The 22,777-nt window shown below is 41.4% G+C and overlaps 1 protein-coding gene across 1 annotated transcript; it reads right to left on the bottom strand.

The window, feature by feature from the left end:
• Positions 1 to 1,877: 1,877 nt before the first annotated feature.
• On the bottom strand, positions 1,878 to 22,721 carry SPTSSA (serine palmitoyltransferase small subunit A). The gene is made up of 2 exons (XM_082384285.1): positions 22,497 to 22,721; positions 1,878 to 3,036 (listed from the first exon to the last, which is right to left on the bottom strand). Exons 1-2 carry the CDS (start codon positions 22,597 to 22,599, stop codon positions 2,933 to 2,935), a joined length of 207 nt encoding a protein of 68 aa, XP_082240411.1. The 5' UTR covers positions 22,600 to 22,721; the 3' UTR covers positions 1,878 to 2,932.
• Between the last annotated feature and the right edge of the window lie 56 nt (positions 22,722 to 22,777).

Raw genomic sequence — 22,777 nt, 5'->3', positions numbered from 1 at the left:
AACCCACCCAATACTTGAGCGAGAGCATTTACTACTGGATACCAGGGTATGTCTCATCTCTGAATCTGGCCCGTGGGGCCATCATCCTTTCTCTTCTAGGAGACCACGTCCCTTCTTTGTCGCATTCTCACCACCAAAACTGTCAAGAACTGTGAAGGATCTGCAAGCTAACAAGTTAGTTTGGCACAGTTTTGTGGGTACTGGCAGAAGACATGAGATTCCAGGGTCAGACATAAAGGACTTAATTACAGAAACAGTCAAAGTAGGGGCTTCCCTGGTGGCGCAGTGGTTAAGAATCCGCCTGCCAATGCAGGGGACATGGGTTTGAGCCCTGGGCCGGGAAGATCCCACATGCCATGGAGCGACTAAGCCCATGCGCCACAACTACTGAGCCTGCGCTCTAGAGCCCGCGAGCCACAACTACTGAAGCCCGCGTCCCACAACTACTGAAGCCCGCGCACCTAGAGCCTGTGCTCTGCAACAAGAGAAGCCACCATAATGAGAAGGCTGTGCACCGCAACAAAGAGTAGCCCCCACTCACTGCAACCAGAGAAAGCCCACGCACAGCAACGGAGACCCAACACAGCCAAAAGTAAATTAATTAATTAATTAATTAAAAAAGAAAAAAAAAGAAATAGTCAAAGTACCATTTTCTTGTTTTGGTTTCCAAGCTCCAATTCCCACAGGACAATGCAAAGAGGACCAGGTGACACCTGTACATGCAGAGGGTCACATTACAGGAGAGGAACCCTGAGCACAGGGAACCCAAATCTTTTCTAGTGCCCACTGCTTCAGAAGATGATCTTTATATTCCAAGGCTCTAAGCAAACCTGCCCTTTGTTCTGGAGGGAGACATTATCTCTTCTCTATCTTCTCTATCATACAAACATCCTAGAAAAATATTCCAGAAAAAAGGCAGTCAGTATCTGTTCAGAAGACATACGGAAACATAAGCGACCTATAGAGAATTGTCTAATGCCCACTTGTAAACAGATAAAGTTAAATGATCTCCCCATTTGTTATTTACTGACAAATAGACCAGACCCTTGCATCAGTGGGTGAGGATATGCTTCCCTGATTACCTCTCAGTGGATCTGCTCCTACTTCTCTTTCTGATTCTTCTCAAGATTCTCTGTATGGCTAAACTTATCTTCCATCTATCTCATAGGCCAGTGTTTCATAACAACCATTAAATACAACAGCGATTTAACGGATTTCAGCAGAGTGAGGATGAATTAAAGATTTCTGAGTAGAGGGCTAGGATAGATAATCTGGATACCCATCTAAACTAGTGATTCTTGACTTTTCCTGTCTTCAACTCACCAGAGATCCATACATTAGAATCTACTTGTCAGTGGTTAAGGGGGAGAGGAGGGATGTCAATGGAGGAAAGCCAAATTTAAGCATTAATTGAACAAATCCAGACTTAAATCCTCATATTCATTATTTTGCTTGAGATAGTGTGAATACTATAATTATGCCATAACCAGACATAACCATATCCAACTACTTTTAAGCACTTCAAAACTAAATAATTATATATTATTCCCACCCTCCCTAATAGTGATGATATAAATTGATTCTCTAAAACTACCAGACTTTTATATATTACTTACTACCTCTGGACTAGAAAACACTTCAAAAGTCTAATCCATACAATTTGGGGCCAAAAGTACTTACATTTTTTTTTTAAATAGCAAAACATTCTGGGAGATATGTTAAGAAAAATGTCTAATTTTTTAAATTAGAGATACTTTTATGTTGAGAGACATGTTAAGATATACTTACTGCTTATCTGTCCACAGCAATCAATCCAGAAGTATAAATATTAGATCAACATTTAACCAACGAGGAAAAAAAAATACTGTTACATCAGCTGATTTTTCTCTCTTTGAATTTAATGAGTTTACATCAAAAAATTAGGTAGTCATTTTACATTTAAGGAATAAAAATCTTTTTAAAAAAAAAGCAATACAAAGAGTGAGAGGATTTTAACCAAGTTTACATTTCTTTTTGCTATAGTTTTTAACAATTCATCTCATCATATTACAATGTGCAAATGAATTTGCAGCACCCATTACAATCATGACACTAAATTTAAGGAAGTACATTGTTACTAATGGCCCTCAGAGGAAACTGATTTACCTTCTATTAAAAACTCTACAATATATAAGCATTACGTAATAATGCTACTTCACCACCATTTGTCACAAGAACCATCACCAAAGTTTTCTGGAAATGAGTCCACACACAAATTAAATATTTAAAAGGTGAAATGTTCCTTATTTTAACTTCAGCAAGATCTTTCTTTTTCATTGTTAAGAAACACTTTAATAGTTTTAAAGTAAAAGCTGTTAAGAGTAGAGTCCAGATAACTAAAACTGCACTCCTGAGTTCGAACTTACAGATAAGTCTTTTGTAAATAGTTCTCAATAAAATATCCTCCCTCCCCATCCCCCTGCCCCAAATCTTGATTTTTTCTTACAAAACTTTGGTCAAGAGTAGAAATATATCCAGGCAGATATGTATGCCATATGATAGCAAGAACGGTAAAGCCCAACTAATGACTTTGGGTTTTAGAAATAGAAGGCAATTAAAATGTACTCAAAGTTACATTAAGAAAAGCTTTCACTGGGTAATATTGAAACAGTCACAAAGGTTAAGAAAATACTGATATCAAAGTACAAATGACTACAATGTTAAAATAGACAAAAACTACTATACAAGAGCCTCTTTTAAAATTAAAAATAAAGAACACAACACATGAGTCAGGATTGTTTTCCTGTTCTACTCATAAATTTTAGTCTTTATATTCAGAGGGTTGGTTATGTTGACATCTAGTAGAGTTTCTTATGACATCTGATGAAGTCTCGTTCCAACTTCAGACGGTGGCTCTTCCCTAAAGAACTTCTTGATTTCGGTCACATCTTGGTCACTGTACAATTTCAAAGTAGTGCAGTATCGCCATGATGTGCTGAGGCATGAAGACATATCCTGTGTACAGTGCCATCCCCACGATGGAAACCAGCATGGAATCTGAGTTGTAGTTAAGGGAACTTCATTTAATTTACTTTTTCTCAGTTTATCCAAAACTAAATCCCCAAATTTTTTCAACAATTGTTCTATGTGGAAGTACCCATTCATTTAATGCTTTCTCATGCTTACCAAGTATTTATAAAGAACTAATAACTATAATTATAGCCACTAACCTTAACTATGCCTGACACCATTCTAAGTTTTTTAAGCTCATTTTATCTTCACCATCACCTTACATGGTGCGTACTATTATTCTCCCTGTTATATTCCAAAACATCAGGCTGCTTAAAATGAAGCAGAGAAAGTGACCCTGTTCAATCTAAGAAACAGAAATGTATAGGAATAAAATTGTACAGTATTTAATGACTGCAAAAGGTCTACAAGCTTGAACAATAAGAATGTCTGATCCAAGAATTCTAGAATTATTTAAAGTAGAATGTGGCTAAGATATTGGCTTTAGAGCCAAAGATAAGATCAATCATATACTAGTGACATAAACTGGTAATAGCTGCTACTATTAAACATTTAGTAGTATTATTATTATCACTAAACTTTGCAACAACATCAAATTAAAGTCACCTTGATAACCTAAACCATAAACATTCTGCCCTGTGGTCCTTTCTCCGCATTCCAAAAGGAATGTAAACTGTATAGGGGGCTTCCCTGGTGGCGCAGTGGTTAAGAATCCGCCTGCCAATGCAGGGGACATGGGTTTGAGCCCTGGTCCGGGAAGATCCCACATGCCGCGGAGCAACTAAGCCCATGTGCCACAACTACTGAGCCTGCGCTCTAGAGCCCACGAGCCGCAACTACTGAAGCCTGCGTGCCACAACTACTGCAGCCCGTGCACCTAGAGCCTGTGCTTCGCAACAAAAGAAGCCACCGCAATGAGAAGCCCTCGCACTGCAAAGAAGAGTAGCCCTGCTCCTCAGAACTAAAGAAAGCCCGCGCGCAGCAACAAAAACCCAATGCAGCCAAAAATAAATAAAAATAAAAATAAATAAATTTATAAAAAATAAATAAACTGTATATATGCAAGTCAACAAGGAGCCCTCCTCTTGGGCCACACGAAATACTGCTAACAAAAATTATGTAAAACCTGAGGGCTTTTTGCTTTGCAGAGTCATGCTAAGGGGAATATCTACTTCTGACCTGGGACTGTGTTTTATGCATTCATTCATTCATTCATTCATTCATATTCTCTCTCTCCCCTCTTCACCCACCTCCTGTCTTACATACCTTCAGCTCTACATACTAGTAGTTCTACAATACCTTACATTCCTTTATGAGAATATAGGGTTTAAATAAACAATGTGCTTACTACCAGCTAATATTTGTATAACAGTTTAGTTGACAAACCTCTTTTATGTATTATCTTGCTTGACCTTTACGGCTTTCCTGTGAAATGTTTATTCACTAGTACTCATCAGAGACTGACAAAACACTGAGGGGACTTGTCCAGGGTCACACAAGAAACTGTCTTTAGAGCCACAGCTCAAACCTGACTCAGACCCTAATTTCATTCCCCTCATCTGGCAAACATGGGTGAAAAGTCTCCCATGATAATTTTTTTTGAAATGAAATTAAAATCATAATGATTTGGGGACTTCCCTGGTGGTCCAGTGGGTAAGACTCCACGCTCCCAACGCAGGGGCACAGGTTCGATCCCTGGTCAGGGAACTAGATCCCACATGCTGCAACTAAAGATCCCACACGCTGCGATGAAGATACCACATGTCACAACTAAAGACCTGGCCCAGTCAAATAAATAAATAAATATTAAAAAAAAAAAAAAGATTCCCACATGCTGCACAGCACGGCCAAAAAAAAAATCATATTTATTTTATAGTGGGATTTTACAGTCTTCATGGGAGGGGTCAGCCTGCATTCAGTCTTAGCTTTTAAGCTAAAGTTGGTCAAGTGTGGGTCCTGAGGTGGGGAGGGCAAGTTCTTACCGATTAACAACCACTATTTGGTGATTTACATTTTCCTGGGGGGTAGGAGGAGCAGCTGGGTGATGGGTAAGGGAGTTAGGAGGAAGGGCCTTGGTGACAGGGAGACGGCCACAGTGGACATTCTTAGTCCTTCAGTGTCCCTCACAGTGCCCCGAATAGTGACCGGGACAATTTGGACACAGGGGTATCATGAAGCGGGATTTATGAAGAAGATGGACAGGACTTTGGAAATGGGTCACTGCATATGGCGGCAGAGGCCAGTGTCACATCTGGGGTGAAACCGATGACCCTGTTGGGGGTACCTGGGTTGGTGCTGCTCTCCCTGTGAACGACTTCACAAGAGGGAGGGTGTTTGCAGGAAGGAGATGTGCACTGGTAGAGATGCAGATGTCAGATGTGGGTAGTTCTCCCATGACCATTTTTTAAATTTACTTTTTAGCCTCCCTTAATCCAGTTCTTTCTTAAACAACCACCTTGTATTCACCACTTAATTTCTTAAAAAAAAAAAAAGTACAAACTTGCTGCTTCCACGTCATTGCTCATCACCCACACAACCATCGGCCTTCTACCTCTCCAGGCTATAGACACCGCTCTCAGGTCACCAACAACCCCCTATCAAGTCCAATGGCTATCTAAATTGACACTATTTTCATCTTTCCTCTTCAAAACTCCTTCAGCTCTGGGCTGAGGTACTTCTCTGGTGCTCTCTTCCCGTCTCTCGCACCATTTTCCTAGTTCACTGGCTCTTTTTCCCGGTCTGCCACTAATGTGTAAGATGATTAGAGTTAATTTTGTGCTTTTCTCCCAAACATCCACTCCAGCCCTCCTGCTAGTACAGCAGCCATCCTCTTTGGGTGGGCCTAACCCTATCCCAACTCCAGGGATAAGCCCTGACTGATCTGAACCAGTTAAGATCTTCTCTTTTTAACAATACCCCCCAAATCTGATCAACAAGCTCAAAGTTTAGGAGTTCTGCCAGGAATTCAGGAACACAGATTCTCCTTCTAGAATATGCAGTTTGCTGATAGAATCCTGGAATCATTGGAGTCACTTTGCCTCCATGAGGAAATCAAACCTCAGAACAAAGTTGACAGATGAAGGTGGTGGAACAAAAATAATCGCAGAAAAATGGAGCTAGAACCCTGATTAAATGACCTGAAGCCCCCCCTACCACTGGATTTTCAGATACATAAGCCAATACATACGCCCTTTACCCATAAACCACCTTTAGATATTCTTTGTCATACTTGCAGTTGAAAGGATTCTAAATGATAAAATGGAGTTCCCAGTGATTTGTCTTGGGCCTACACACACTTATAACTTAAACAACCACCTTAATGTTGTTGACCTGACCCCACCTTCCATACTGCAGACAAGTATTTCCTATGATACTGGACATTTCCACCTATGACACCTTAAATTCACAGAACCAAAACTGAACTCATTAACTTTCTCCAAAACTACTTCTTCCTATAGGTCCTATTTTTCCAACGATTTGAAAATAGTTGACACACTATCTGATACAACTATAGATTAACTATTTGCCTAGTCACTCAATCTAGAAATTGCTTTGATTCCTTCTCCCCAAATTCAAATTATTTAAGACTTCTCAGTTCTTTCCAACCACAACAAATGACTTTTATCTCATGTTCCCCTACCCTAATCAATGATAAATGATTGAGGTACTTATCATTCCTTACTTAATCACTTAAAAGCTCCCATTTTAGGCCTCTGGCTATTTTCCAAGTCTCTCTATACTAGAGTTATCCTTTTAAAATGCATGCTTCCCAATGCCTCTAGGATAGCACTTGGAATTCTAAGCCAAGCATCCGAGGACCTTTCCCATCTAGCTCAAGTACCTGGTCTTAGGTTGGAGTGCAAGAAGTAGACAAGAATTGACAAGAATTGGCTGGAACAGGGATTCTTGTATAAGTTATTCTGAAGGCAGTTTTATCAGAGGGGGAGTGAGCAGAACAGAACAGAGCAGGGGGAAAAGCTGAGGAGGTTCAGGAGCTCAGCCCCCACAGGGCGCTCTGGAGCATGAATTGTACCACATGTTGGTGTTGCTTTGAGGCAACAGGTCTGATATTTTGTATCCCTTAATCTGTCAATCACTGGCTGTGCCATAGGCTGAGGAAAAACCACCTGGGCAAGACAGCTGCCTCGGCCAAGGGCAATAGTCTGGAGAAGGGGGAAGCTAGAAGGCAGTAGCAGACAACACTCCCAGCAGCGGGGAGAAGTACATCAGCTGGCAAAGGGGATCAAGGTGGGGGCCAAAAGCATCTACAGTTGACCCTAGAACAACACGGGTTTGAACTGCACAGGTCCACTTATACCTCGATTTTTTTTCAATAAATACCTACTACAGCACTACACAATCCACGGTTGGTTGAATCTGCAGATGTGGAGCCACAGATACAGAGGGCCCGACCGTAAAAAGTTATACTCAGGGCTTCCCTGGTGGCGCAGTGGTTGAGAATCTGACTGCTAATGCAGGGGACATGGGTTCGAGCCCTGGTCTGGGAAGATCCCACATGCCACGGAGCAGCTAGGCCCGTGAGCCACAACTACTGAGCCTGCGCGTCTGGAGCCTGTGCTCCGCAACAAGAGAGGCCACGATAGTGACAGGCCCGCGCACTGCGATGAAGAGTGGCCCCCGCTCGCCACAACTAGAGAAAGCCCTCGCACAGAAACGAAGACCCAACACAGCTAAAAACAAAAAAATAATTAAAAAAAAAAAAAGTTATACTCAGATTTTCAACTGTGCAGGGGTCAGCACCCCTAACCCTTGCTTGTTCAAGGGTCAACTGTACCATGCTGCTTTTCCATCATACCTCCCAACACTCCAAATCATCCCCCAACAAACACACATCCTACTCATGCCATATTACATGAGTCTCAGAAAACAATGTTCTACATTTTCATACTGCTCTGCCTTTGCTTACGGTTTAATAATATGACTAAGGATAACAGCAGTGGCAGCTTTCATTTTGTCTAGTGTGCGCACGGCACTGTGTTAAGCCCTTCAGTAATATCCCGAAATCAGAGTAAGCAATGGAGCCAATTCCAAACCAAGTCAAACTCCTAAAATGTGTTCTTAACCATTACACTATAATATCTTCCTATGTACGAAAAGTCCTATTCCTCCAAGTAAAACCTAATCATTCTTAGAGCTCAGCTAGTCATCTCCTCTCGTATGAGGCTCTCCGTAGCACTCATACTTTCTCTATTCTTACCCCAACATCCTGGCAGAACTAACTATTCCCTAACGCCCATCAAGTTCTTTACTCATATCACAGCGCTTGTCACCTGACATTACCTATTTGGAGATGTATTGATATTTATCTCATCCAGATTATCAACTCCTTGAACACAGGAACAAGGTCTAATCATTTTTGTATCTCCAACATCTAACATAACACACGCTTAATAAATATTTGATGAATAAAGGAATTGCTTAAGAAACATTATTTGACTCTAGATTCACTGTGGTGCTTTCTACGTATTCCACATATTACCGTGACCAACAAACTCTAAAGCAACTACAGCAAAGAAAACCAAAATCTGTTTCTAAGCAATACTATATTTTCAAGATGCTTTTTGGTTTTTTTTAACAGCTTTTATGTAAGACTTACGAATGTATACACCAAGCAAATGAAATGGTATAGCAATAATCTTCAGGTCATTGGCTCAAATTCAAGTAAGAATTACTAAAAACAGCCATTTGAATGATTATATTACGTACTCTTTATGGCGCTATAATTCTTCTATTTAGTATGGAGAATGTATCAGTTAACACGCATAAATTAGCTTAAGAGAGATTGCTCTACTATAAGACAGGAATCTGAAACTTAGGCTCAATTTTGTGAACACTAAATTGTCAAACCTTTAATCTTTTATATGCATATAAAATCAGGACATCTTTCCAAGTGAAACAAGAACTTATCAAAACTTTTTTTTTTTCTTGGCCACACCAAAGGAATGCAGGATCCTAGTTCCCCCACCAGGGATCGAACCTGTGCCCTCTGAAATGGAAGCGCAGACTCTTAACCACTGGACTACCAGGGAAGTCCCCAGAACTTATCAAAACTTGAAAAGATGCTTTGCCTGGTTAAAATATTAGACACTAGAGTTCATGACTTTCTACAGCATTATCCTGTGATGCATACATGTGGAGTAATAACAAATAATGGCAATTATATATGCTAAATTCAGGATAGTGGTTACTTAGTGGGGTGAAATGGGAAAAGGAAGAAGGGAGATCAAGTGAGAAGGGGCACAAAGGGTCTTCAAATGCATGTTTTCCTTCAGTAGTTGGTGGTATGGGCACACTTTCATTATATTATTCTTTATGGGTTTTTTATTGCATGCCTGAATAGTCAATAAGTCTTACTTATTTTTTTTAATAAGTAAGAACTGTAAAGGAAAATGGAACTACATATAGTACTAGACTAAAAACTGTTCTATTTGAAGGATCTTTTCCCCTGGCAAAGTTTGGGTTAGGCATCACTGGATCTAATTTGCTACTAGGAAATAAGCAGAAAATCTTAGCTCTCAGAAACAGAATGAACAACTCTCAATTCTGACCAAGAAAACAGAAAATTACCAAAAGTCACTTGCACCTAGATGCAAATGCCCAATTATTAGCTACTCAAAATAATAATAATAACAATAAACCTAACCTTTTACCCAGAGCCACTTATTAAATTTAACTTTTAATTCTATTTCCCTCAAAAAACAGTTTCTGTATTCTGATCCCACTTCTCCTAAGTATTTCAAGAATCACAATAATTAAATAAGCCTCTAAAAGTAAGTTTTCTATACAATTAAATTTCAAAATTATTCCCCAAAATTATCCTAATGCTCTCAACCATAAGAGAATATTTTTTTACTGAAGCATAGTTGACTAAAAATGTTTCAGGTGTACAGCAAAGTGATTCAGATATACATATATTCTTTTGTAGATTCTTTTCCATTATAGGTTATTACAAGATATTGATTATAGTTCCCTGTGCTACACAATAGGTCCTTGTTGTTGATCTGTTAATCCCAAATTCCCAATTAATCCCTCCCCCCCCCAAATAAGAGACTATTTAAAACTGACTTAACTATACAGTGAAACTCATATTAAATGAACAAGTAAACAATGGGACCATGAGGAATTTTTACTAGCGTTAATAATCACCTTGCAAAACATGCAAAAAAGTGCCTTTTAATAAGTAACTTTCTACAAATGCAATTTAAGCAATTTTAGCCATGTAGCTGAAATAGCTCCAATACACTGAGTTGAATACTCCCTGAGATTATGCTTGGTACCATTCAAAATGGCAGTTTTATTGTGACATTTGCAAGGTTGGGGAACATGTGACCTTCATCTCTTTAGAAATGTTCTCACAAACAGAGCTAAACATACACCATTTAGAATATAACAGCTGTTATTTGCTATCTGGGTACTTGAGTGGATTTCTCAATCCACTGCGTTCTTTAACACATCTCTCAAAGTTTAAGGTATCCTTGGCACACTGTGAAGTACAAGAAATGGATACTGGAATCACCACGGCACTGGAAGAGACCTAGGTTTGAGCTGCAATTCTGCCAATCCCTGGTTGTGTCAAAAACTCTCTGATCACTAGTCTCCTTATCTATGGTTTCGGGACACACATCACCTACCTTTCAGGGTTGATATAAAAATTTGGAATCAAATCTATTCTGCAACAAAAGGTAATATAATCTTTACTGAAATTATTGTTTGAGGGCTTGGGCACTAAACATTATGACTCAGACCTCTGTTTGGAAATTGCCCAAGGTCACCCTGCTATTAACTTGTTATTTATAGCATAATCCTAAGGCATCACAACCTCTCTGGACCTGAGTTTCTTCTCCATAAAATGAAATCCCTTCCTGGATTAATATTAGGATCCCACTTGCTTGGAGAGGGCATTTAAGCACCACTTCTCAATCATCCTTAATGTAATCTTCTCTTTGAGACACTGAGGCGCACACACACACACACACACACACACACACACACACACACACACACGGAAAATGTAAATATTCAGTGTTATATAATACACATATATTGGAAGGTAATACACAAAGTGATAGAGTAATCTTTCCATTTACCAAGCCCTTACTGCTGTTTGTATAAGTATCAGCAGCTGTACCAAGATTAATCACGTTTATGTTTTAGAGGGGGAACCATGATTCAAGAAATATAGAATTTTAAAGCTAGTGAAATCCAGACTATAACAAACCAAAAACCTCAAAAATTAAAAAACATGTCTTTTCCGTTTTGTGTGTATGTAACTGTCTCCACCACTGAATTTTAAGTGCTTGAGAGCGAACGCCTCGGCTGCTCTTTGCTTCCAGTTGTAGTGCATTGTTAGACAAAGCAGGCACTTCATCAACCATTCAAGAACCGAGCAGATAATGAGCCAGGATTGGGCAGGCACTGCCGATAATTGTTTGTTCAAGGGCTGAGTGAACAAATCTGAGGTTATTTATAACCTGGACATAACATAAATATTTTATGGATCCAATGGATTAAAAAGCAAATAGATGTGAAACCATATATCTGTGTGCTGTTTGCTGTTTTCTTTAACAGGGATCCCCAACTAATCATGAGCTGATAAGTTCCCAGTTAGACAGGAAAAAAAATAAATAAAGACTTTTTGCCCATACAAGGGATTGGCCATCCCCAGTCCTTTTCCCAGCAACTTAAAAAAGAGGAAATGCTTTAAAGTTAAATACAGTACATCAGAAGTAAGACCACGGTAACTAACATTTCCTGCCCTAACCAGTAACCCCGTACTATCACTGCCTGCCTTAGCAACCTATTCGCAAGACTTTGGAGAAACCAAAAGTACCTCCTCACTGGGAAAAGGGCAGGGGCCTTTGTTCCAGTGGGTATGATTTATTCCTCTTCACTAGTCTAATTTCAATGTTTTCAGTCTCTGATGGCCCTGGTCACCTCAAAAAACAAAGCTAAAATGTCATCTAAAACAATCCAATCTTCTATTAGTCCAATTCCTTTTGTAAAACTAACTCTAAAAAGCTACTTTTATCCTTAGAAATATTCAAAAGTTTTGATAAATTTGATTTATTTTAAGGAACCATCTTAATGAAAAAAGAAAACAAAGTATCTGACAAAGTATTACCGTAGGTTGTTTGGTGAAAAGCAATCAAAGCTCTAAGGGAAAGCAGGTGTCAGCTGCTGAATGATGCTCCAAAAAGGAATCTTTCTTATTACTGCAGGTTTTGTCCCTTGACCTCGAAAAACTAGAAACCATCACCAAAAGAAACATTAAGAAAGCTTATTTTGGGAATTCCATAGTGGTCCAGTGGTTAGGACTCACTGCCGAGGGCACGGGTTCAGTCCCTGGTGGGGGAACTAAGATCCCGCAAGCTGTGTGGCATGGCCAAAAATTAAAAAAAAAAAAAAAAAATGAAAGCTTATTTTTACCAAATATATCACTTCTGATGCTTTCCTAGTTGCCATAAATGAAAGCAAGTAGAAGATAACGATATGGTTATAGCCCTGTGTAAGTCAGCCAATTTGATATTCTTGGGCCATAGTAAAGGATATCACATCAGCATCAGAGGTTACTGTTAGCAAGCAAAACCCATTCTCTGAGCTTTCTGTAGTGTTGGTCATACTTAAGTACGGAAATTGATTTTAGAACAACTTGATGACGAACTCTTTAAAAACTAAACAAACAAAAAAGCCTGCTGCTGAAACCAGCAATGAGCATGTTCAACTCTGAGCTGAAATCCTAGAAATGGTTTGTAGCTCTGAACCCAGAGATACCAAGGCTATGTATCACTATATGTCTTTATAATTAGAGCTTCTATTAATCACATGAAGATCTGAAGTCCCAGGGTCAAGGGGGAAAAATTACCTGTCTGCTCTAAAATATAATCTCTTCTGCTATAACACATTTCTGGAGCATCAATTAACTCATATATGACTAGGATATCACAGGAGCTGCATGGTTTCATATGGGACTTCTCGTAAATTAGGGGAGCCAGATTAGTGAGGAAAGAATTATAATCTTCAGCAAGAAACATCCTTCAGCTCAGCGGCTGCAGTCCTTTTAGCTCTATTTTAAGAAAATTAAAAATTAGCATCTGGGCTTCCCTGGTGGCGCAGTGGTTGAGAATCTGCCTGCCAATGCAGGGGACACGGGTTCGAGCCCTGGTCTGGGAAGATCCCACATGCCGCGGAGCAACTGGGCCCGTGAGCCACAACTACTGAGCCTGCGCGTCTGGAGCCCGTGCTCCGCAACAAGAGAGGCCGCGATAGTGAGAGGCCCGCGCAGTGATGAAGAGTGGCCCCCGCTTGCCGCAACTAGAGAAAGCCCTCGCACAGAAACGAAGACCCAACACAGCCATAAATAAATAAATAAATAAATAAATAAATAAATAAAATAAAATTAAACTTAAAAAAAAAAATCTAATTAAAAAAAAATTAGCATCTGTACCTGGGCTCCCTCTCCCGAAAGGTACACCTCCAGGCTAGCACAGCTCCCAACTAATGGCAGGATTGCACTGCCTCCTGCACCTCCTCGACGGCAGCCCACACCATCTCCATCACTTCAGCAGTTCCAGTCAACTCTGTCCATGCATTTTTAATGTCCCCTGGGGCAGCGCCCAGCCTGCCTGCCCAGGCTATCCAAGTTGTCCCCCCAACATGCCAATCATTGTTTTCATTAGCACCTGCTTACCAAGTTGCATAGATTTTGAGGGGCTAATGATATTTTCCCATACACTCTTTTATTTGAGAATTTTTCAGGAACGCATACAACACATGATGGCCAAAATTCTTGTATTAGTAGTAATTCTACTTTTCATAACTATTGATCATAAATACAATACTGTCTTTCTATCATTCCATAACTACTTTTTTTTTTTTTTTTTTATTGTTTCTGGCTGCGTTGGGTCTTCGTTGCTGTGCGCGGGCTTTTCTCTGGTTGCGGCGAGCGGGGTCTACTCTTCGTTGCGGTGCATGGGCTTCTCATTCTGGTGGCTTCTCTTGTTGCGGAGCACGGGCTCTAGGCGTGTGGGCTTCAGTAGTTGTGGCACGCGGGCTCAGTAGTTGTGGCTTGCGGGCTCTAGAGTGCAGGCTCAGCAGTTGCGGCGCACGGGCTTAGTTGCTCTGCGGCATGTGGGATCTTCCCGGACCAGGGATTGAACCTGCGTCCTCTGCACTGGCAGGTGGACTCTCAACCACTGCTCCACGAGAGAAGCCCCCATAACTACTATTTTTTAAGCATTCCAATTCATGAAAAGTATATATCCTCTCTTAAGTAGATCTTTCAGAACATAGAGTTTTAATTATTAAAATTGAGCACTGGGTTTTTTTTTAATCTAAAGAATTTACCTTCAACTTCCCTGGTGGCGCAGTAGTTAAGAATCCGCCTGCCAATGCAGGGGACACGGTTCGAGCCCTAGTCCGGGAAGATCCCACATGCCCCAGAGCAACTAAGCTCCTGCGCCACAACTACTGAGCCTGCGCTCTAGAGCCCGCGAGCCACAACTATTTAGCCCACGTGCCACAACTAGTGAAGCGCGCGCGCCTAGAGCCCGTGCCCGCAACAAGAGAAACCACCGCGATGAGAAGCCCACTTCGCCTAGAGCCCGTGCTCCGCAATGAGAAGCCACCGCAATGAGAAGCCTGTGCACCGCAACGAAGAGTAGCCCCACATTCTGCAAATAGAGGAAGCCCGCGCACATCATCGATGACCCAACCCCAAGGTAGCCAAAAAAAAAAAAAGAATTTATCTTATCCTTGCTCCTAAGCACCACAAATGTTACAACAATCAAACCCTGAGCCGGGGTGTCGGGGGGAGGAGGTCACAAGGTCTTTAAGAATATGAAGCAGTGGAGTCAGGCTCCACATTCACCTGTACTGAAAAATCACTGGTATCACATGCAGAAACACTGTAGATCATTTGTATGTGCTTTGTCCCCACTGCCATCAACCTCCCATGACTTTCCCTGACGCCCTAGTACAGATCACCTAGTTCTTGTGTAGCATAGTTTTTCTCTTCCACCTTTCCTGAAAGAAAGGAACTTTTTTCTACTAAAGAAAAAGTTATAATATCCTAAGGAGTACAGACAAAGTATAGTCTAACATTCTCACATAGCCAGCCAAATATCCAGACAGTGTCAAACAGGCTAGAGCAGCTGTTTTCAAACTAAAGCACAGGAGCCCTGGAGGAACAAGACTTTTCAGAGGATTAGAATCAGTTAAGGGGAATCAGTTTACAAATCTTCAGCTTCCACTGTACTCTCTCCTCAAGCTGCTCTGAGAACTGTGATCTGCTAGTTCTCCTTCCCATCCCCCCCCTTTACAACTTTACTTCTCTCACTTTACTTCCAGAATCTTACAATTACACATTTCCCCAGGGTATAAAATAACCTCTGGGGCAGCAAACAAAGGAATAGTAACTAACTTACATTGTACTTTATTTCGTTCAGGTAACAGACTCCTGGCACAGCTCCAAACCTCACCTATCTATCCATCTAATAATGTGAATTTGGAAATGAGACACATTTCCAATCTGGGCCCGGCAAAATGCCTCCAGCAAGGAGGATGGTGAGAGGGGCTGTTCTGCCATCACTGAGGAAGTGACCAGAGAATCCACTGTCAACATTCACGAGCGCACCCATGGAGTGGGTTTCAAGAAGCGTGCCCCTCAGGCACTGAAAGAGATCCAGAAATCTGCCAAGAAGGAGACAGGAACTCCAGATGTGCACAGTGACAACAGTTTCAACAAAGCTGTCTCAGCCAAAGGGTTAAGGAATGTCCCATACTGTATCCACCTGTGGTTGTGCGGTTGTCCAGAAAACATAAAGCTGAAGATTCACCAAACAAGCTCTATACGTTGGTTACCTAAGTACCTGTCACCACTTTGAAAAACCTATAGTCAATGTGGATGAGAACTAACAACTGATTGTCAAATAAAATTATAAAACAGCAACAACAAAAAAGTGAGACAAGACTGAAGGTGTTTACATAACAATTATTTGAACAGAAAAATGACACTGAGCTTTTTCTGACGGAAATTAAGACTGATTTTGCCTATTTGGCTTCACAGTGAGGACCAGCTTTGCCAATCAGGTCATGTGATGAATGTTTTCTATGAATTGTATAAGAAAAAAATTATAGTTTTAAGGTTTTAGCAAAAACACAATCATTTTTAAAAAACAAAAACTTAAATCTTTTGTAATTGTCTAAATTCACTATGAAAGATTTCAGATGTCAACTTAAATGAGTGAGAGGATACACAGTATGTGCTTTTTGTTCTTTTAGGGAATGCACAAATGAAAAGTCTGAACACCACTGGGCTGGAGGGTTTGAAGTATTAATTTATCAGTTACAGACACCTCCCTGGCGGTCCAGTGGTTAAGACTCCACGCTTCCACTGCACGGGGCTCGGGTTTGATCCCTGGTCGGGGAACTGCACGGGGAACATTCTGCATGCTGCATGACTCGGCTACAAAAAAAAAAATTTTTTTAATTAAAAATAAAAATAAAATAATTTATCAGTTACAGTTACTCCTAGCTTGGCTTTCCTCATTTAGCCCTCCCTGGTAATGGAAAACTGCATTAATTTCTACAAAAGGAAGATCAAAAGGAAATGGCATAGGGCTTCCCTGGTGGCGCAGTGGTTAAGAATCCGCCTGCCAACGCAGGGGACACGGGTTCAAGCCCTGCTCCGGGAAGATCCCACATGCCGCGCAGCAACTAAGCCCGTGCGCCACAACTACTGAGCCTGCCCACTAGAGCCCACGAGCCACAGCTACTGAAGCCCGCGTGCCTACAGCCCATGCTCCGCAATAAGAGAAGCCACCACAATGAGAAGCCTGCGCACCACAGTGAAGAGTAGCCCCTGCTCACCCCCTGTCTGTGCGCAGCAACAAAGACCCAATGCAGCCAAAAATAAATAAATAAATAAACTTATAAAAAATAAATAAATAAAATAAACTGTCAAACATGTTAATTACTCTAGTATATTGACAGGTGAAGAAAAATCCTTCTCAATTCTAGCTTTAAGCATTTGAGGATACAGCAAAAATCTGAGAAAATAACTTAGTCGCTACTGAAAAGAACACACAGCTTAAAATGTAGCGCGGGGGAGGGGGAGGGGCAACATGGGGTGGGGGAGTGGCAGATACAAACTATTGGGTGTAAGACAGGCTCAAGGATGTATTGTACAATGCAGGGAATATAGCCAATATTTTGTAACAACTGTAAATGGAAAGTAATCTTTAAAGTTGTATAAATTTTTTTTAATTTTTAATTTTAAAAAAAGGAATGCTTTTTTTCATTATCATTCAAAGCCTATCTCAATCCAAAATATCTTCCTTTGCTTCTACCCTTGCCTCCTCCAGCCACCCTTAATTTATTCCAAATCCTGCAACCAAAGTAAACCTTTTCAAACTTAAAAAGCCAGATTGGATCACTCCTCTATCAAACCTTCCAAGAGTACCCTTTTTTACCAAAATTAAAAATCAATCCGCAAGAAGAGAGGCCGCGATAGTGAGAGGCCCGCGCACCGCGATGAAGAGTGGCCCCTGCTTGCCGCAACTAGAGAAAGCCCTCGCACAGAAACAAAGACCCAACACAGCCATAAATAAATAAATAAAAATAAATTAAAAAAATAAAAAAACATAGTTCAAGTACTTTCTTTAAAAAAAATTAAAAATAAAAAATAAAAATCAAGGGGCTTCCCTGGTGGCGCAGTGGTTGAGAATCTGCCTGCCAATGCAGGGGACACGGGTTCGAGCCCTGGTCTGGGAAGATCCCACATGCCGCGGAGCAACTGGGCCCGTGAGCCACAATTACTGAGCCTGCGCGTCTGGAGCCTGTGCTCCGCAACAAGAGAGGCCGCGACAGTGAGAGGCCCGCACACCGCGATGAAGAGTGGCCCCCGCTTGCCGCAACTAGAGAAAGCCCTCGCACAGAAACGAAGACCCAACACAGCCATAAATAAATAAATAAATAAATATTTAAAAAAAAAAAAAAATCAAAGTCCTTACAAAACCTCCAGGACCTCCAAAGAGTCTGACCTCACCGCCTAGGACTCTCTCGCACACTCACTCTGCACTAGCCATACCTGCCTCAGTGATGGCCTTCATCCGTGCCAGGCAGGCTCTGGGCTCAGGGACTTTGCAATGACTAGTCCCTCTGCCAGCTCTGCCCTTCCCTCAGATTTCTACCCTGCTAACTCCCTCACCTCCTTTATCTTTTTACTCAAATATGCTTTCGCAATGAAGCCTCTCCTGATATCCTTTTTAAAAACAGTAACTCCATCCCATCCACACATTTCTTAACCCCCTGACCTACGTTTCTGTTTTCCATAATGCTTACCACCTAACATACTATATATTTCGCTTTTTTTTTTTTTTTTTTGGTAACACCTTGCTGCCTGCAGGATCTTAGTTCCCTGACCAGGGATCGAACCCATGCCCCCTGCAATGGAAGCACAGAGTCCTAACCACTGGACCGCCAGGGAATTCTCACTATATATTTCACTCATTATCAAAGTTCCCCAAGGACAGGGATCTCTGTCTCATGTGCTCACTGATACATCACAAGCATCTAGGCCAGCATCTGGCACAAGGTACGCACACAGAAGTGTCTGTTCTCACTTAAAGAATCCACTCTGCCTTAAAGAATCCCTGTTCCAGCCAAGTCAGCCTGGCGTACTCACCATCCCAACACATCTCTGCACCCCAGTCCACACCTTCTCCCCACCTAGGAGAAAATAAAGCAAAGAACTCAAATACCTCCCTGAAAGTTCTCTAAGTCCACCATGCTCTTCCTGCCCTACATCCCAAAGCACTCACTGCCCAGCTCTTTCAGCGGAATAACAAGGGGTGGGGCAAGGATCTACCTGAGAACATGTGTCAATTCTAATTTTTCCTGAACTTGGATCTAATTTCCTTGAAGAAATGAAGTCCATCTTCTTGGAAACTTAGAACAGAACTCAGGATGTTGAAAATTTTTTAAATTAAAATAAATTTTAAAACCCTGTTCCTAGGATTTTTTTTTTCCATTCAAAATGAAAAGAGCTTTGAGTCTCACTGGGAAAGGGAAAATGTATATTCCTGTGGTTTATTTTCCTACTTTATTAAATACAGTTAGTCTCCTTCAGTTCTACCATCTCCCACCTCCTCTCCCTTCTCCAGTCAGTAATTCTTCTTGGCTGTTCACTCAATGCCAGCCCCTGTATGCCAGCTGTTGTACTATACTACTGTACTTTTCAAGGTACTGTACTGTAAGAGTAAAAATGTTTTCTTTATTTTTTGTATTTGTTTTCTATTACAGTACAGTACCATGTAGCCAATTGTGTTAGTTGGGTACCTAGGCTAACTTTGTTGGACTTAACGAACAAATTGGACTTACGAATGCGCTCTAGGAATGGAACTCATCTGTATGTAGGGGACTGATTGTATTTAAATGTCAGTGAGAAAAATGTCAGTGAGAAAACTGTTACTGGATTTGAGTGACTCTACTCAAAAGGTATGAGCACCTCCCTTCATCTCCAGAACTCTCACTCCATGCCTAGGAGGCCCTACTGGATCAGATATGACCTCCTTTCCTACTACTCGCCCCCACTAACCCCACCCCAGACACACCAGCCACTCAGCTATCCCAGAAACAAGCCAGATACGCTGGTGCTTCAGGGCATTCCTAGTTACTGTTCCTTCTGCCTGGAATGCTCGATCCTCTGGAATTTTTCCCCTGCTTAAATCTTTCTAAATGTCCCCTCCCTGAGCACTCTAACTAAAAATCAAAGAACATGCACTCTTCCTTAGTTCCTATCCTCCTCTCCATTTTATTTTTCTCCATAACAGCTATAACAATCTAATAATCTAATTTTTTACTTATTTATCTAGTGGGATTAGAATAAATATTTTTAACTGTTTTATTCACAGGTAAATCCCTACTATCTAGAATAGTATCTGGCAATTAGAAAGTATATAATACTTGTGGAATACAGAACTCAGCAAATGTACATGTTTTACAAATGAGTAGACAGAGCAATGCAAATTTTGTTAACATCTCCAAAACAAATCAAAGAAGTTCTTTCTATCTATAGCCTTTTCTACTTCTTTAAGTTTGAATTCTCTACAAGAACTGAATGTTGTTCATCAGGAACAGTCAAGTTCCAAAGCTACTCTAAAAGTGGCTTAAAATCAGTGCTTCTGCAATTTCTTTGAAATGACAAATCAACATATAAACAAATGTCTGTCAAGCATTATTTGTTTGCCCAGCACTGTGGTTGAAAAAAAAAAAAAAAACTCTTTCCTTGAAGAAACATGGACTGTCTTTCAGGGGGAATCTAATTCCAAACATAAACCAAAAAAACTGCCTGCATTTTGCTTAAAATAAATACAAATATAAAATGTCATGGAAACACAAGAAGCCATTACAGAATAAACCTTTGTTTTTTTAATTAAAAGAACAAGGCTAAAATAACTTTTACTTATGCTTCCAATTATTTTAACAAAGATTTTTAATTTTCTAGCTCCCCTCAACAGCATGATTACAATGTTACCCAGTAAGGCACTACAGGGAGTGTCTTGCTGGTTACAAAACATGTCTTGGTTACAAAACCTGGTATTTTCCTTTCCCACTGATGGCTGCCAGTAGGGAAAGGGGACTTTCGAAACATGTTAAAACTTCCCCTCCAGAGGTGGATGTCAACAGGTCCCAGCAGGTCTCTTTCTAGTTGGTTGCAAATCTCACTAGTGTGTTTTTTCTTTTTTTAATGAAATCATGTGGTCCCATAAACCAATGAGAAGTCAAATGCTTCAAAGGCAAAAATCCACAGAGGTACTACATATCATTTCATAATTTATTTCTCCATCCCCCCCAAGAAAAACACGGAGGTATTTATGACACTATTACTATTGCAATATAATACAGAAAAACCTTAACACCACTGACACCATAGCATTTATCTATGTGCCAACAAAAGCCTTTAAAAGTAGAGTGTAGACTCTGATAGTGGGGCACTACATTCAACTTCTGATTTAAAGAGTTTAAATTTAGCACAACATTGTTTAAATTCACTTTTTAATAACTTTAACTGAGTCAAGAGGCGGTCTATATTTTAGTATACATTTTACAAGGATGACCTCATGAGCTCCAACCTATAGAACTTAGAGTGAAACTAAACTGCAGCTACAAGTAAATGGTGCAGGAAATTAGAGCATACCTTACATTCAGACTTTAAATCCAAACTCTGCATTCTGGTTCTTAAACTCCAGGTTTGGAAAGAAATGCCAACAATAATAAAACTAAATTTCCTTGTAAAGCAGCTAAGATGCCTCAAAAGTGTTGAGACAAAAGACTCAGCTTTGAGTACAATCCTATGCTAGTTCAAGACAAATAAACACACTTATTAAGGCTTGGAATGAAATTACCTCAGTCACTCTACCACAACGTGACAACGTATTTGCAAAGTTCTTCTGAAGCTACTCCAAACTAAACCACACTGAAGACGAGAGGCCCTGTATGAAGCAAGCATGCTATATAAAATATTTGTTTCATATTGGCCCTCAAGTTTTTAAAAAAAGTTATCTCTCATTAGTATTTATTCTGCAAGAATAATATCAAGGGATGTCAACATAGACAAATGAAGACAGACTTCAGGAAGCCCCTCTTCACAACCTTGAGTTATTAATTGAGCTTATGAAAGTTAGATGAGTTAAGATACAGGCAAAGCACTTAGCACAGTTGCTTGGCTGGTAGTAAATGCTCTATAGTCGTTAACGAGTAGTTATTAGCCATCTACGAAAACACAGCTTCAAACACTATCTACAACTAACCACATATTGCTTTTCGGGCTCGACTGTTACGGACTGTGCAAACAGCAAATTAATGAGTAGAAGAGACTTTTTAAACCATCTTGAAGACCAAAAAGGTACGATTAACCAACTGCTTTCAAAAACTGTATTGGGATGCCATGAGCACAAATTCACAACCTGACTTAAAAGCCGATAAAATGGTTAGCATTCTTATTAGGACCAAAGCCAGCTAAATCAGGGACAGCTAAAGGTCAAAAGCGTCCAAGCCGGGAGCGATTTGCTCCACTTACACGGTCCCTGCCTCCCACGGGAACCGGAGATTGAATCAAAGGCTGGCACGGCCGAAGTGCAGGCGAGGGCACACCAGGTAGACATCGCCCTAGGGGATCTCCTCCAGCAATAAAGACGCTTCTACCTTGGTCCAGTGACTCACCGGCGACCTCAGATCTCAAATGAGTTCTCGTCCCCCACCCCCCAACCGAGGGAGCGCCACCCTCGGCCCCGAGACCTCGGCCCCGCGCGCCCGCCGCGAAGAGGCGAGTCCGCGAGCGCAGTTCCCGCGGGGCCGCCTCTCCGCCCTCCCGCCGCCCCGCGCCCGCCAGGCCCTGGGCCCGGGAGGATGCCGCCCGGGCCCCCGCGCCCCGACCCGACCCCGCGCCCGCGGCCCGGGCAGGATACTGAACACAGTCCGCTCCCAGGGCTCCAGCATGTAGAGCGCCGTGACCAGCAGGTACTGGTAGTAGAACCAGGACATCTGTTTCCAGGCCCGCGCCAGCGCCATCCCTGCCACGCGCCTCCCGCGTTGCAGCCAAACGTCAGTCTGTCCGGCCGGCCTCCCGTTCGCGTCCCAGAGCCCCTGGCCGCCAGGCCCGCCTGACCCGCGCCCATTGGCCGGCCCGGCCCGGAACGTCACCCGTGGGCACGCCCAGCCCTGCGCGCTCCCGGGCCGCCGGCCGCGA

The sequence above is a fragment of the Balaenoptera borealis genome (genome assembly GCF_965194805.1).
Source record: "Balaenoptera borealis genome assembly, chromosome: 3".
In the NCBI taxonomy this organism is placed as follows: domain Eukaryota; kingdom Metazoa; phylum Chordata; class Mammalia; order Artiodactyla; family Balaenopteridae; genus Balaenoptera; species Balaenoptera borealis.
The sequence above is the reverse complement of the archived record's forward strand: the minus strand, read 5'-3'. Positions and strand labels throughout refer to the sequence as shown.